This window comes from Mastomys coucha, unplaced genomic scaffold (genome assembly GCF_008632895.1).
Source record: "Mastomys coucha isolate ucsf_1 unplaced genomic scaffold, UCSF_Mcou_1 pScaffold22, whole genome shotgun sequence".
NCBI classification, from domain to species: Eukaryota; Metazoa; Chordata; class Mammalia; order Rodentia; family Muridae; genus Mastomys; species Mastomys coucha.
The window spans coordinates 80394387-80408964 of record NW_022196905.1 but is presented as its reverse complement, the minus strand read 5'-3'; the positions used below and the strand labels follow the sequence as shown (position 1 = coordinate 80408964).

The following is a 14578-nucleotide window of genomic DNA, read 5'->3' as shown; positions in this document are numbered from 1 at the left end:
AGGGGTTTGCAGCCCCTTAGGAGGAACAACAATATGAACTAACTAGTACCCTCGGAGCTCCCAGGGTTCAGGATTTCATAAGTCAAAATAAGCAACAGAAAGAGGAGAATGAGGGTTGGAGACAGGAGCTGGAAGAGACACTAGAAAAAAGAATTCAACAATTCACTGATCATACTGAACAGCAAGGAGATAGAGATAAAATTTGGAAGCAAAGTCTAGAGGATAATTTATTAAAGCTAGCAAATCAAAATAAGGCATATGCTGCAAGATTAGAATTACAACATAAAGAGAAACTAAGATTAAGGAAGCAGGGCTTAGAACAGCAGGAGCAACAGAAAGAGAAATTTAAGACTTGGCAACATGGCTTAAAAGAAGCACTAGAATTGAAAACACAGGAAATTATGGATCAGAATAAAAGACAAAAAGATGAAAATGAAAGTGGGAGACAGGAGCTAGAAAAGATGGTAGAACAAGGGATGCAACAGCTCATAGAACAGACTGAACAGCAGAGAGAAAATAATGAGGATTAGAAGCTAGGCTTGGAGAATAATCTTTTTAAATTAATCAATCAAAATAAAATAGACAGCAGACTATCAGAATTGCAATATAAAGAAAAAATCAAAATGTTGAGACAGAACCTTGAACAGAAAATATAGGAACTCAAGGAACAGGAAGAGCGACAAAAGGAAAGATATGAAGTATGGGCACAGACCTTACAAGAACACAAATGCCAGCCCAGGCTACTATACCCAGCAAAACTCTCAATTATCATAGATGGAGAAAACAAGATATTCCATGACAAAACAAAATTTACACAATATCTTTCCACAAATCCAGCCCAGAAAGGATAATAGATGGAAAACATCAACATAAGGAGCAAAACTACACCCTAGAAGAAGCAAGAAGGTAATCTTTCAACAAATCCACACAAACCTAATTTCACCTCTTACCACAAGAACAACAGGAAGTGACAATTACTTTTCCTTAATAAATTAATTTGAAAATTAATATTACCAACATATCCTAACCGATTGAAATCCAATAATATGAGGAATTGGAAATTTGTTGATTGTCATTCAATGGTCTCTCTAATTTAGTAATTGGAGAAATAGGTCCAACATTGTACAATCTCTATACACTGTCAGCTTGTTTGTTTGTGACAGTGTCTTGCTGTGTACAACATAAGGGTCTTGAAATCTTGCTTCTCCTATCTCAGCCTCTCTATTAGTAGTATTGTTTATTTCATGTTTTTACACTATACTATGGTTTTCAGACCAGCTTATATATATCAAAAGTATTTATATACCCAAAAGAAACATAGACGATTAACTAGGGAGGTAGCTTGTAAGAGAACAACAAAGTGAGACTGAATGCTTTGCTTGTCATTTGTAACTCTTGTATCAAGTTTGAAGAAGAGGACTTTATAAGTTACTCTTTCTCTGAGATGAGTTAACGTGGGGAGAAGGTTCACAAGGCACCTGTATACATGATTCACTCCTCTGCAATGCTTTCCAGGAGAGAAGAATTAGCATCAAAATGTAAGACCAGGGCTACCCACAACAAAAGATCCTACAATTGACAAGAAGAGCAGCAGCCAGGCTCACCCAAGGCTCTGGGGAATGGACTAGGCCTACAAAGGACTGGATTAGAAACACCAATTATCAAGAAAGATAGGGGTATTGAAAGAATGTCAGAAGGACCTAGGAGGACTTTAATGGACAAGTTCAACTACCACTGCCACATTCACCCTGGTCCTAGAAACTCAAAGAGAGCCATTGCAAAGGTAATGTGAAGTAGGGAAACGAGAGGTGGAGAGCTGAGCAGACCATGGCCCAAACTTGCTGGGAGCACTTGTAAGGTTCATTTTTTAATTAGATATTTTCTTTATTTGCATGTCATATGATTTCTCCTTTCCCAGTTTTCCCTCCAAAACCAACCAAACAAAAAAACCCAAAAAACAACAACCCAAAAAACAACAAGAACAAACCCCTGTTCCCTCCCCCATCCTCCTGCTAGCCACCCCACCCTCTCCCACTTACTGGCCCTGGCATTACCCTACACCGGGGCACAGAACCTTCACTGGGCCAAGGGCCTCTCCTCCCATTGATGATCAACTTGGTCATCCTCTACTATACACATGCTGTTAGAGCAATTTGGTTGGTGATTGAATCCCTGGGAGCTCTGAGGGTACTAGTTAGTTCATATTGTTGTTCATCCTAAGGGGCTGCAAACCCTTCAGCTCCTTTGGTCCTTTCTCTAGCTCCTTCATTGGGGACCCTGTACTCAGTTCAATTGATGGCTGTGAGCCTCTACTTCTGTATTAGTCGGGTACTGTCAGAGTCTTTCAGGAGACAGCTATACCAGGCTGGATTGTCCTTCCTTCAGTCTCTGCTCCATAGTTAGTTTCTGCAACTCCTTATGGGTATTTTGTTCACCCTTTTAAGAAGGAATGAAGTGTTCACAAATGAAGACATTTTGGTCTTCCTTCTTCTTGAGTTTCTTGTGGTTTGTGGATTGTACTTTGTGTATTCTGAACTTCTGGGCTCATAACCACTTATCAAAGAGTATATACCATGTGTGTTCTTTTGTGATTGGGTTACCTCACTCAGGATTATATTCTCCAGATCCATTCATTTCCCTAAGAATTTCATAAATTCATTGTTTTTAATAGCTGAGTAGTACTCCATTGTGTAGATATACCACATTTTCTGTACCCATTCCTCTGTTGAGGGACATTTGGGTTGTTTCCAGTTTCTGGCTATTATAAATAAGGCTACTATGAACATGGTGGAGCATGTGTCCTTGTTACATGTTGGAGCATCTTCTGGGTTTATGCCCAGGAGTAGTATAGCTGGGTCCTCTGGTAGAACTATGTCCAATTTCCGGAGGAACTGCCAAACTGATTTCCAGAGTGGTTGTACCAGCTTGCAATCCCACCATCAATGAAGTAGTGTTTCTCTTCCTCCACAACCTCGTCAGCATCTGCTGTCACCTGAGATTTTTATCCTGGCCATTCTGACTGGTGTGAGGTGGAATCTCAGGGTTGTTTTGATTTGCATTTCCCTGATGACTAAGGATGTCGAACATTTCTTTAGGTGCTTCTCAGCCATTCGGTATTCACCAGTTGAGAATTCTTTGTTTAGCTCTGAACCCCCATTTTTTAATAAGGTTATTTGTTTCTCTGAAGTCTAATTTCTTGAGTTCTTTATATACATTGGATATTAGCCCTCTGTCAGATATAGGGTTGGTAAGATCTATTCCGAATTTGTTGGTTGCCATTTTGTTCTATTGACAGTGTCTTTTGCCTTACAGAAGCTTTGCAACTTTATGAGGTCCCATTTGTCAATTCTTGATCTTAGAGCATAAGCTATTGGTGTTCTGTTCAGGAAATTTTCCCCTGTGCCTATGTGCCCGAGGCTCTTCCCCACTTTTTTTTCTATTAGTTTGAGTGTATCTGGTTTTACGTGGAGGTCCTTGATCCACTTGGACTTGAGCTTTGTACAAGGAGATATGAAGGGATCGATTTGCATTCTTCTACATGCTAATGGCCAGTTGAGCCAGCATCATTTGTTGAAAGTGCTGTCTTTTTTCCACTGTATGGTTTTAGCTCCTTTGTCAAAGATCAGGTGACCATAGGTATGTGGGTTCATTTCTGGGTCCTCAACACTTGTAAGGTTCTTATTACTAGGGTCGTCTTACATCTCAAACTCTGAACTTCCTAGGAATACTTGATAGACTGAGCTCTAAATCTTGGATGCTCTGTCTTTGAACACAGTGGAAGAAACTTGAAACCACTTCCTCTAAGGAAAGTAGAACCTTGAAACTCTACTTGCTTAGAGGAAGTAGTTTCAAGAGGATTGAAACTTCCTTAGAGGCTTTCTTAGAGGAAGTAGTTTCAAGACTCTTGCCCCATAAAGCAGCCTTCTATAACAGGTTGAGGACCAGAGAGGGAGCCCATTGGTACTATGCAGTCCTAGGATACCCGAGTTACCTGGATACCATCTGAGCAGATATCCTATGAAGCTGGAATGCCAGTTTCTATATTATCAGTGGGGATGGGAGAAAACTGCAGGAGAAAGGCTTCTAGAGATGTCCTACATTGTAGAAGGGGTCCTCTGACCTTTTGACTTCCATTCCTGCATTATAGGGTATACTTGTGTGTGTACATGCACACATACACACACACACACACACACACACACACACACACACACACACACAGAGACAGAGAGAGACAGGGAGAGACAGGGAGAGACAGACAGAAGACAGACAGACAGACAGAAGGAGAGGGAGAGGGGGAGGGAGAGAAAGAGATGAAGAGAAAGAGATACACACAAATATAATGTAAGGAAAAACATGTTTTAAAATCATTTATTGAACAAAAGCTGAAGAAATAAAAGTGAATACATTTAGAGTGAGAAACTGAAAGTAGCATGATTTCTAGAATGATATCACTGTTCAGAGAGATGACAATAAGTTCTCGATCAATATTGGCAATTATTAGGGCGGACAGTTCAATATAAAGAAATTTTTAGGACATAAAAATGATCAAATGAGTTCATTGTACCATATAATAACCATACATATTTCAGAATTACTATTTTATATGTCTTCTATTCCAGTTTTTATCCATTCTGTTCCATGTAGCCCCAAGAGGTTCCTGGCTGCTGTTAATTCTGTTAGAGTAGATCATATTTTCTCACATTATAGATTTAGAATATTGCATGTCACCTCTACTTCACTATAGTAATGAATGACCTTGTCTATTATGATTGCTGTCTTGAATATCTTTATCCATATAGCACTAATAACTACAAAACCTTAAATAAAACTCACAAACACATGCTATGGCATTTTTTTAAAAATAGTCTATTTCTGCTATTATACCATAATCTTAATAGATTTTTAAAATTTTTATCTTTTTAATGTTAGGGATTGAAACTAGAGCCTCATGCCTGCCTTGGAAATGCTCTACTACTGCGCCACATCTGTAGTTCCATCTTAGCCATTTTACATTATAGATGCATAATGAATAGATCTTCATTACATTGTATCATGATTCTTCAAAATTTTGTAGATTATATTTTATTCTGCACAGATTTTCTTTATTAATAATAATATATCATCATCAGTTTTTACATTAATTTTGGCCTAATTCTTATTAAAGTTTTCTAGAATAACTACATAAAACTTCTTTACCGTGATTTGCTCATGCTTGTATTTGAGCTTATATACACAAATTCATTTCTCTGTCTGAAGTACCTCAGAAGACCCAGTGGCCAAGGCTTATATTTAATAGCTCATTAGATAACACCCATCTGTGCATTCATTGGGAATCTCGTTGAAAAGTAGGGGCATGTGTGTGTGCTTGTCTTTGTGTATGCATTTATGTGTGCTCACATTTTGGGGGTATGTGCATGTGTACATGTGTTTGCAGACATTAAACATTAAAGTTGACATTAGATGTCATCTTCATTGATTGTTCTCCACCATATATATTGAGGTGAAGGTCTCTCAGCTGAGCTCAGAGCTTGCCAATTTAGCCAGCCAGCACAATACAGGGAGCCCTGTCTTTTTCTCTTTGGTTTTGAGATTATTTGTCACCCATCACACCTGCCTACCTTATATCTGAGTGCTAGACTTCTGAATTTTAGTCCTGCCTGATGTTTGTGAGACAAATATTTTTCTTGCTGATCTATTTCCTTAGTCTTCAATATACAGTTTCTGAAATGTAGATAGAGCCCAGTGAACACTCTTTTAAGAAGAAACCAAGTGATTATGGCTCAACAATCTTTTCAGCCATCTCTGTGATCATCATTTTTAAATCTTGAAAGCTGGCTTAAATATTAAAATCTGTGTATTCTAGTCTTGGTTTTGTTGCCACATATTCTGCAACCACACATACATACACACACACACACACACACACACACACCCTACACCTCTACATCTTTTTATGTAAACTCAGAATAATGGATCTTTATCAAATGCAAAGTCAAATGTAAGTAGTAACTCAAAGTGATTCAAGATGTTCAAGGACACATAGAGCATACTGAAATTCTTGACCTATTTCCTTTACATGAGATAACTTACACTCACTGAGATGTTTGAGAAGATTGTTTACACTGATGCAAGGTTAAGGCCATGTACAAATGTTTTTTTTTTTGGTCTGCAGTTGTAGTAGCAGTGGTGTCCTGTGCTGTTTGTAGCTGAGGCTTAAGCCAAGGCTGTGTTCATGGTGACTAGAGTTTCAGTCTGTTCTACCGGAGCTCTGGTGTCGGCAGCTGAAGAATCATTTCCATAATGGAGTAACTGCAATTGTGGTGGGGTGATGGGCACATTGACTTTGGCAGTAATTGTGATATCTGGAAATGAAGATGAGGAGGTTGTGGGGGCAGTGGTGGCTGCTATGGGGATTGTGGTTGTTAATGGAGTAGCCACAGATGTTGTGGCCAGCAGGTACACAGATGTGATGGTAGCCATAATGGTGGGGCCTATTTCTAAGGGTGTAGAGTCATCTGGAGAAGTGATGGAGCTGTGGTATCCCTTCAGAAATATTATTTTCCTCTGGTTCATGGGGAAGCCTGGGTGGAATTTTTATGAAAATTCCCATGCTCAGTGGTGGAGGAAGGAGCCACAGAGGTCGAAGTAAATATAACCACAAGGGTAGCATTGACAGCAGCATTTGTGTTTCTTGGTGAAGTTACAACCACACTGATAGTTGTATGTGTTCCAGAGATTGGGACGATAACTATTGGGAGTTTTGTGGTTATGGATCCAGCAGCCATGTGGTAACTATAGATGGGGAGTTTGTCTTTGAGATTATGGAATCAGTTGGTAACAGCACTGAGAGGCATCATAGCTACAGTAGTTGTGCCAATTGTTTACTTAGTGGCTCCTACAAGCACTTGTGTTGTAGTTTCATTATTTGTGTTATTTGATGTTTGAGTGATGGTTGTAGTCACTAATGTGGTAGTCACATTTTTTACAGTTGTGACAATGATAGGTGCACTTCTAGTAGAACGTGGTACAGGTGTGGTGACTTGTGATGCATTCCTGGTAGAACCAACAGAAACAAAGGTAGAGGTTGTGGGTATTTTCGTAGTGGCAGGAGCAAGAGATGTGGCCGTGCTGGTTGATGACAATGTGCTACCATTGGTGGTGGCCTCAATCCCTTGAGTAGGGAAATTTATTTTAGTTTTGTCTCCAGTAAGCCCAGAGTTGGTGTTTGTAGCAGTGACAGGAGGTGTGGTAGTTATGCTTGTTGAAGTTGTAGAGGCAGCTTGTGTGGTAGAACCATCCATGACTGTGGTGGTATTATTCGTGTTTGCTTCAGTTTCTGAGCCCTCTGAGGTAGAACCAGATATAGTGGTGGAGGCAGAGGCCAAGTAGGTTGTGGACTGGGCCACTGTGTCCACGGAAGTTATAGGACTAGGGGAAGTACCTGGGTGTGTGGATTCTCCTGAAGGCTCTGTAGATGTAGTCTCTACTGCTGGGTTAGTGGTTGATGCTACTAAGGTGGTAGTGCCAGTCACCGGAGCTGTGGTTGAACTCTTAGTGGGAGAGGCTCTTGCACTGGTACTAGAAATTGTTGGATTAGGTGAAGACAACAATTTTTGAGCAGATGTTGGTTGTCCCTTGATAGATGCATTGAAGAGTTCTTCTGCTATGGATAGTAGTTTCTTTGCTTCTTCAAAGGTTTCAAGTGTGTTTTTCTCATTAAGTTTGGGGTGTTTGGACTTGGATTTGCCTAACCTGCCATTTATGAGAGATGTGGCTTGCTTTTTCAGAAGTGACAGTTTGGATTTAACCTTCTTAAGTTCTTTCTTTACAGCCCTTGAAGCGGCTTTCTGCTGTTTCTTCTTTTGTCGTCTTTCTTTCCTTTCTTGTTGTCTTTCTTTCCTTTCTTGTCGTCTTTCTTTCCTTTCTTGTCGTCTTTCCTTTCTGGACTTACGGGGCTGTTTTGTTAGGGATGAGGCTTGTCTACTTTCAGGTGATATTACTGATTTCTTTTTTGTGAGATTTTTATTTATAACCTTTGTAGAATGTTCCAAGTCTTTCTTTAGCTTTTGTCTTTTCTTTTCTAGCTTAGATGGTTGTTTTCTGCATGGCTTAGACTTGGTCTTTTTCAAGGTTTCTGAAGATCTCTTTCTAGGTTTAGATATTTGAGTAGCTGATCTAATCATAGGTTGTTTTTCACGTCTGTTAACCGGCCTGAACTGGTCAGATCTTCTCTTTCTACTTAACTTCCTAAGTTTTGAAGATAACTTTTCAACTCCTTTTTTAATCTCTGAGCCAACCTTAGAAAGTCCATTCGTTATACTCTGAGCTTTGAAAGGTGATGAGAAAGCCCTTCGGGAGAGTCTGTTGGTAGGTGAGGCAGAGTCATGAGATGAGAATGAAAGTTGTTTGTCAAGCCGGGTAGAAGGAGATCTGCTTTGTGATGTCTTGGAAGTTGACTTTTGGATGGGTTGATTGTAGATTGCATTTTCTATTGACTGCTGCCATGATTTCTGACTTTCACTGAACTACAGGCAAAGAGAAGATATTATCAAATGAGATAATGAATAAATTTTGTATTTTCATTCTCCTTTCAGGAATTGCACTACTCTTTCATTTAGGAGGAAGTATATTTAGGAAAAACTGTAAACTATAGTTTTTTAAAACTATAGAATAGCCTAAAACATGTTACATATAGAGCAACATGATAGTATAGGGACTGCCAGTCTTTATGTATGCTCTTATAAAGTTCAATTAGCAGCTACCAGTAGCTCAAAAACTCTTTATGAAAACTTCCAAGCTCAACACATTCAAGTGGTTCCTAGAAACAAATGAAGTGTTAATGGTCTCAGTTTGACAGCATCACATATATCCTCCTCCATGTTGACAAAGTACTAAACAGACATTTCTCTGGGATACTAGTTTTTACATGGTGAAAAAGAACTGGAAGTGTCACCTATTTCCCCATTGTTCCTTGACACTTCTCATGAAGCTTGCTCCAGCCTCACCTTATAGAGAACACTGGGAGAAATGGCATTGCTAGATACCTTCAGTTAGGTAGAAACAGAAGCAAGGTAGAACTCATAGCAGCCAGCATTGTGAAGGGTGGGCCAAGTGCTGAGGAAATGTGTATTATTGATGTGGACAAAATAATGTCAAGGACTTAGCAAAACCTGGTCCAGAAACTATTAAGCACAGCTTGCTCCTCATGAACGTTTACAGGTTAAGAGTGTTCCATAGTCTCTCACAGAGTCCAAGTAACCCTTCCTATTAGTGCTGTGCATAATAAACTCACTGAGTTTCTGGGCTGTGCCTTCTATGAGAGTGAACATAGTCCACCCAACCCCAGCTTTTCTGTATGTCTTTTTTTTTTTAATTGTTGTTGTTTCTAGAGTGTTTTGCATTTCTTCATTCCTATATTGTCTCAGTCAGGTTTCTGGGACCAGTCCATGAAGTACACAGCACAGGACACTGTTAGTTAGTCCAATTTTTTTCTCTCCAGCTTAGTGTCTGAGTAGATACCACCCAGCTGCACACACTACCTGCAATACCTGCCAAGCTAAGCTGTCTGCATTCAGAAACATAATGGGATTTTCAATGTTACTTGAGTCCATAAACAACTAGTCTTTACAATCAATCTTTAAAGCTCTCCTCTTGCCTTCAACCCAGCCTGTACAGAGAGGTTCCTGCCTTTATAAATTTTACAGAAAGGAAGAAATCTGTTTAGCCAAGGGAGTTAAAATGCATAAAAGCTCTTCATACCTCTGCCATAATAATACAGATGCCTGGATCCACACACTAGAGAGGAGCCTGAACACCCACGCTTGGGAGGCAGGTAGGCTGACTCTAAGTTTTCACTTCTCGTCCATTTCCTTCAAATCCTACTCCCCAGTCTCATGCCCAGCTCTACAGCAGACTACCTGCTCCACCTTCCTCTTCCACTCTGCCCCTGCCTCCAGTCCATCACACAGATTTTACTTTTCAAACTTTCATCCCCCTACTCATTGCTTTATCTCGGCTTCAGCAAGTTCAGCAAGTTCAGCAATCATTCCCTACAGCCAGGGAAAGAAGTAGTCAAATGGCAGGTCTTTACTTCTTTCTCTCCTCCAAATTCAATACCCCAATCTTATCCCCAGCTCTGTAGAAGATCATCTGCTGTGGCCTCCCCTTTCTTGATGCCCTCCTCTCTAGCAGATCTCACAGATCTCCTCCAACCTTTCTTCCCACTCATCCTGTTATTCCAGACCCCCAACTCCAGTAGAGTTTCCTGGGAACCTTCAAGCTAAACCTGTCAGAGAAGCAAGTATGTCAGTGAACCTGGTAAGATGAATAATAAAAAGGGTTGCTAGAGGTATTTCTATTCCTGACCTCAGATTGTACTACATATGTATAATTATAAAAACATCATGGTATTGGCACAAAAACAGACATGTTGACCAATGGAATCAAATCAAAGACCCAGATATAAATCCACATACTATTGTCAGTTGATTTTTGGTAAAGAAGCCAGAGATACACACTGGATAAAAAGATATCATCTTTAACAAATGGTGCTGGTCAAATTGGATGGCTGTATGTACAAGAACATAAATAGATCCATACTTATCACCCTTCATAAAGTTCAACTCTAAATAGATTAAAGAGCTCAACACAGAACCAGATAAACTGAACCTGATAGAAAATAAAGTAAAGAATAGCCTTGAATGTGTTGGCATAGGAAAATACTTCCTGAACACAATATAGTTAGGACTGGTACTGAAGATGAACAATTAGTAAGTGGGACCTCATGAAACTGAAAAGCTATTGTATAGCAAAGGACACTATCATTAGGACAAAGCAGAAAAAAGAGAAAAGTTTTTGCCAACTACACATCTTATAGAGGCTAACATCCAAAACATATAAAGAACTAAAGAAACAAAAACAAAAACCTATATATCAAGAAAATTCAATTAAAAAATGGGGCACATATCTAAGCATAGAATTCTCAAAAGAGGAAACTCAAATGGCTGAGAAACACTCAAAGAAATATTCAGCATTCTTAGCCTTCAAACAAATACAAATAAAATTACTTTAAGCTTTCATCTTATCCTCAAAAGAGTGTCTAAGATCAATAAAGCAAATGACAGCTTGTGATAATGAGGATTTCAAATAAAGGGACTCTCTTTCATTGCTGGACTGAGAACTTGTACAGCCACTATGAAAATCAATGTTCCACAGGACTTCTTCAACAGTGAGTTCCTCAGGAAGATGGGAATGTGTCTACTTTAACATTAAGCTATACCACTGTTGGGCATATACCTCAAGAATGCTTCATCTTCCCACTGATAACATGTTCTTTGCCACTCTATTCATAATAGCCAGAATTTGAAAACAACCTAGATTTTCCTCAATAGAAGAACCTGTAAAGTACCTATAGTATATTTATTTACACATTGAGATATTACTTAGCTCTTTAAAAACTGTAATCATGAAATTTGAAAGTAAACAAATGGAGTGAGACAAAATCATCCTGAGCAAGGTATCCCAGCCCGAGGAAGGCAAATATGGTATGAGACAACCCTGGCTGTTGCCAAGTTGTAGGTTGCTTTTCAGGAACTGTTGTAAAACATCACCTACACGACACATTGAACATAGGGAAGCTAAGCTGCTACCTACATAGAGCCTTCGCTGCTACATTCTATCATCTTTGTTACAGAAAGCCACTTTGCATGCTAGCAAAACTAGAAACACAAACACTGACCCAGATACAAATTTTCGATTTACAACAGTGTCCTGCCTGCAAGATATGTGAATGAGATGGTGGCATGAAGCTCCTGAGAGTAACTAACCAATTAATTTGAATTAAGGCTCACTCCATGAGATGGAGCCTGGGGAAAACCAAAACAATGCTGTTCTTCTAAAGAACACAGCAATCAAACCCCTCCTAATGTCTTCTTCTCTACTCCTAGATCAGCGCCTTGCTCAGCCATCATCAGAGAAGCTTCCTCCCACCGCACATGGCAACAAATACAGAGATCCACCCTCAGACATTATACAGAGAGTCAGAGACCTTGGAACAGTCAACCTTAAATAAGATGTCTCTATGAAATCCCTCTTCTCAGGGCACAGGAAATCCTGCAGAAGAGGAGGTGAAAGAGTGTAAGAGGCAGAGGGGATGGAGAACACCAAGGAAAGCAGGCCTCCTAGACAGAATAGGATTGACAGATATAGATTCACGGAGACTGAGGCAGCAAGCACAGGGCCTGCATGGATCTGTACCAGGTTGGCTCCTAGAGCTGAAGGGAGAAGTAGACTCATGTCCTTATCCCTAACCTATAGGCTATCTGTAGCTGAAAACTACTTGCAAATAAACATTATATTTTCTCTAAGGGATCCTCATTGGGGAAACAAACTACTCTTAGGGGTAAATTGCATGCTAAGGCCAATAATGAAAGAACTCAATTTTTTTTTTTTTTACAGTTCCCTGTCTCATAATGTCAAGGCTTTTCTTTTTTAAATATTTTAAATCTAATTTTAATTTAATTTTGTTTCATTTATGCGTATTTTGTGCTTTCACATTACAGATCCTCTGCATGTGTATATGATGGCTTCCAGTTTAGTGTTTTTATGAGCTTTCTGAGTGTGTGGACGAGTGGGTTTCTGCATCTATTTTTGTTTCTTGTGTTTTTTTTCCCTCTAGGCTCTTTGGCTTCTGTCTGTTTTGTACTATTCTGATGTGTCCTTATCTTTTAGATGTCTGTTTTCTAACTAGAAAGGGATTGGTTTAGGCTGAGAGCCGAGATGTGGAGGAACTGAAGGGGAAGGAAGGAAAACCCGAATCAGGATATAGTATGTGAGGAAAATTATTTTCAACAAAAGAAAAAACAAAGACCCAAACACCCAAGTTATACTTTCAGTAGCAGCTTTCTCCAGGGGGGTTGGGTATTGACTGTTGTTGAAAGAATTTCATAATAAATTACAGTTGAGTAAAACTGACACCATGTAAAGACTTACTATAATTCTAGAAGTGTTTCCAAAGGGAAACATAAGGAGCAAACACATATTTTGCAATGAAAACAGGAGAACAGAAAGACTTCTATGAAAGAATAGCAGGTGATCAGAAAGGCATAAAATTGAAAGCATGGTTTCACTCAGTGCCTCAAGATCAAAATCTACTTTTACAAGTCATGTTTCAAATGAGTTGAAAGTGTGAGCTTATAATTGTCTCAGACATCATGGTTTCTCCCTTCATCTAGAATCAATTGTAGACATTGGTTGAAGGGGCTATCTTGCTTGTCTTAAATTGCCTTTGTCTTAAATAGGAAAATGCTTTGTGGCTTTTCATCCTAAGGATGAAAATAACAGAAACAGATGGTGCGCTTCAGAAGAAAACTTTCTTCACTTGGGAGTGCTGGGTGTCCATGGGCACTAAGGAGCAGGCCCTGGCCAATGAGGAGCTGCATGTGGACATTAAGGAGCCTTGGTACTTTCTTCATAAAGTTAGTTCAATATCTTCTATGTTTATTCAGAGTTTTTTCTCATTCCTCATTCCTCTCACACAATAGTCTGCTCTTCTATCCTGCTTAACTCCTTTATTTTCTTTCTATCTCCCCCTTTCTTTGGATCTCTCTTTTGAAATCCCAGCTGATCATTTATTTATTTATTCAGGCATTCTATGACAGGATCACACTCAATGCCTAGACTGTACTTGAACTTGCAATTCTCCTGGTGCCTGGGATTCACCTGCTCTAGGTGAATGCTACCACATGATTTCAAATAGACTTATTCCCATGAACGTTGGAGGAAAAATCTGTTCTTGTTCCCTTTTATCGTGCGTTAGTCTATCCTGGCTTCAGAGGACAAGTCACCATCTTGCCTTTAACCCAATCCTAATTTTACATAGCCTTTATTTTTAGGCAGCTATTATGTTTTTTTTTTTTTTCAAGAGTCTAGGAACTTACCTGGAAGCAAATGGCAAAGGCCAAAATGAGTCCTTGTAGGATCAAAGTCTTCATCCTGTCCTTTTAACACCTTAGTGAAGAAAATCAGAACAGTTGTTTTTTTAGCTTCTTAACAATGTTATGATAAGTTTAACTCACCCCCAGTGATTAAAAAAAAGACAGTATAAGAGCAAAGTATTGGTCTTTTTTCCTTGAGTTGAATTATAAATGCAGTTGTAAAATTTTAAGCACACATGTTTTTTAATTGAAATAATTTTATCACACAATATATTTTCATTATTTTTTTCCTTCCTCAATTCTTCCCAGATCTCCTCACCTCTGTATAAATGCAACCTTATGGTCTTTTCTCTCTTTAAGAAACAGCAACAACAAAAAACCAAAATCAAATGATAAGAAACAAGACATACACACAAAATCTCCAACAGAAACACACACACACATGCACACACACACACACACACACACACACACACACACACTCACACAAAACAGTGTGGGCAGAAAGAAGAACAAGAAAGTACAGAAGGGAAGGAATATAATCAGAGTACACCATATCATATAAACATATATGTATGATAATGTCATGATAAAACATGATTTTGTGCAATTAATATATATAAAATAAAGCAGAAAATACA

At 39.0% G+C, this 14578-nt stretch overlaps 1 protein-coding gene across 1 annotated transcript; it reads right to left on the bottom strand.

Annotated features, from left to right (window-relative positions):
* Positions 1–6830: 6830 nt before the first annotated feature.
* LOC116104582 (serine-rich adhesin for platelets-like) lies at positions 6831–13994 on the bottom strand. The gene is given in 2 exon segments (XM_031391096.1): positions 6831–8528; positions 13941–13994. Coding segments are annotated over 2 exon segments (1752 nt in total).
* Between the last annotated feature and the right edge of the window lie 584 nt (positions 13995–14578).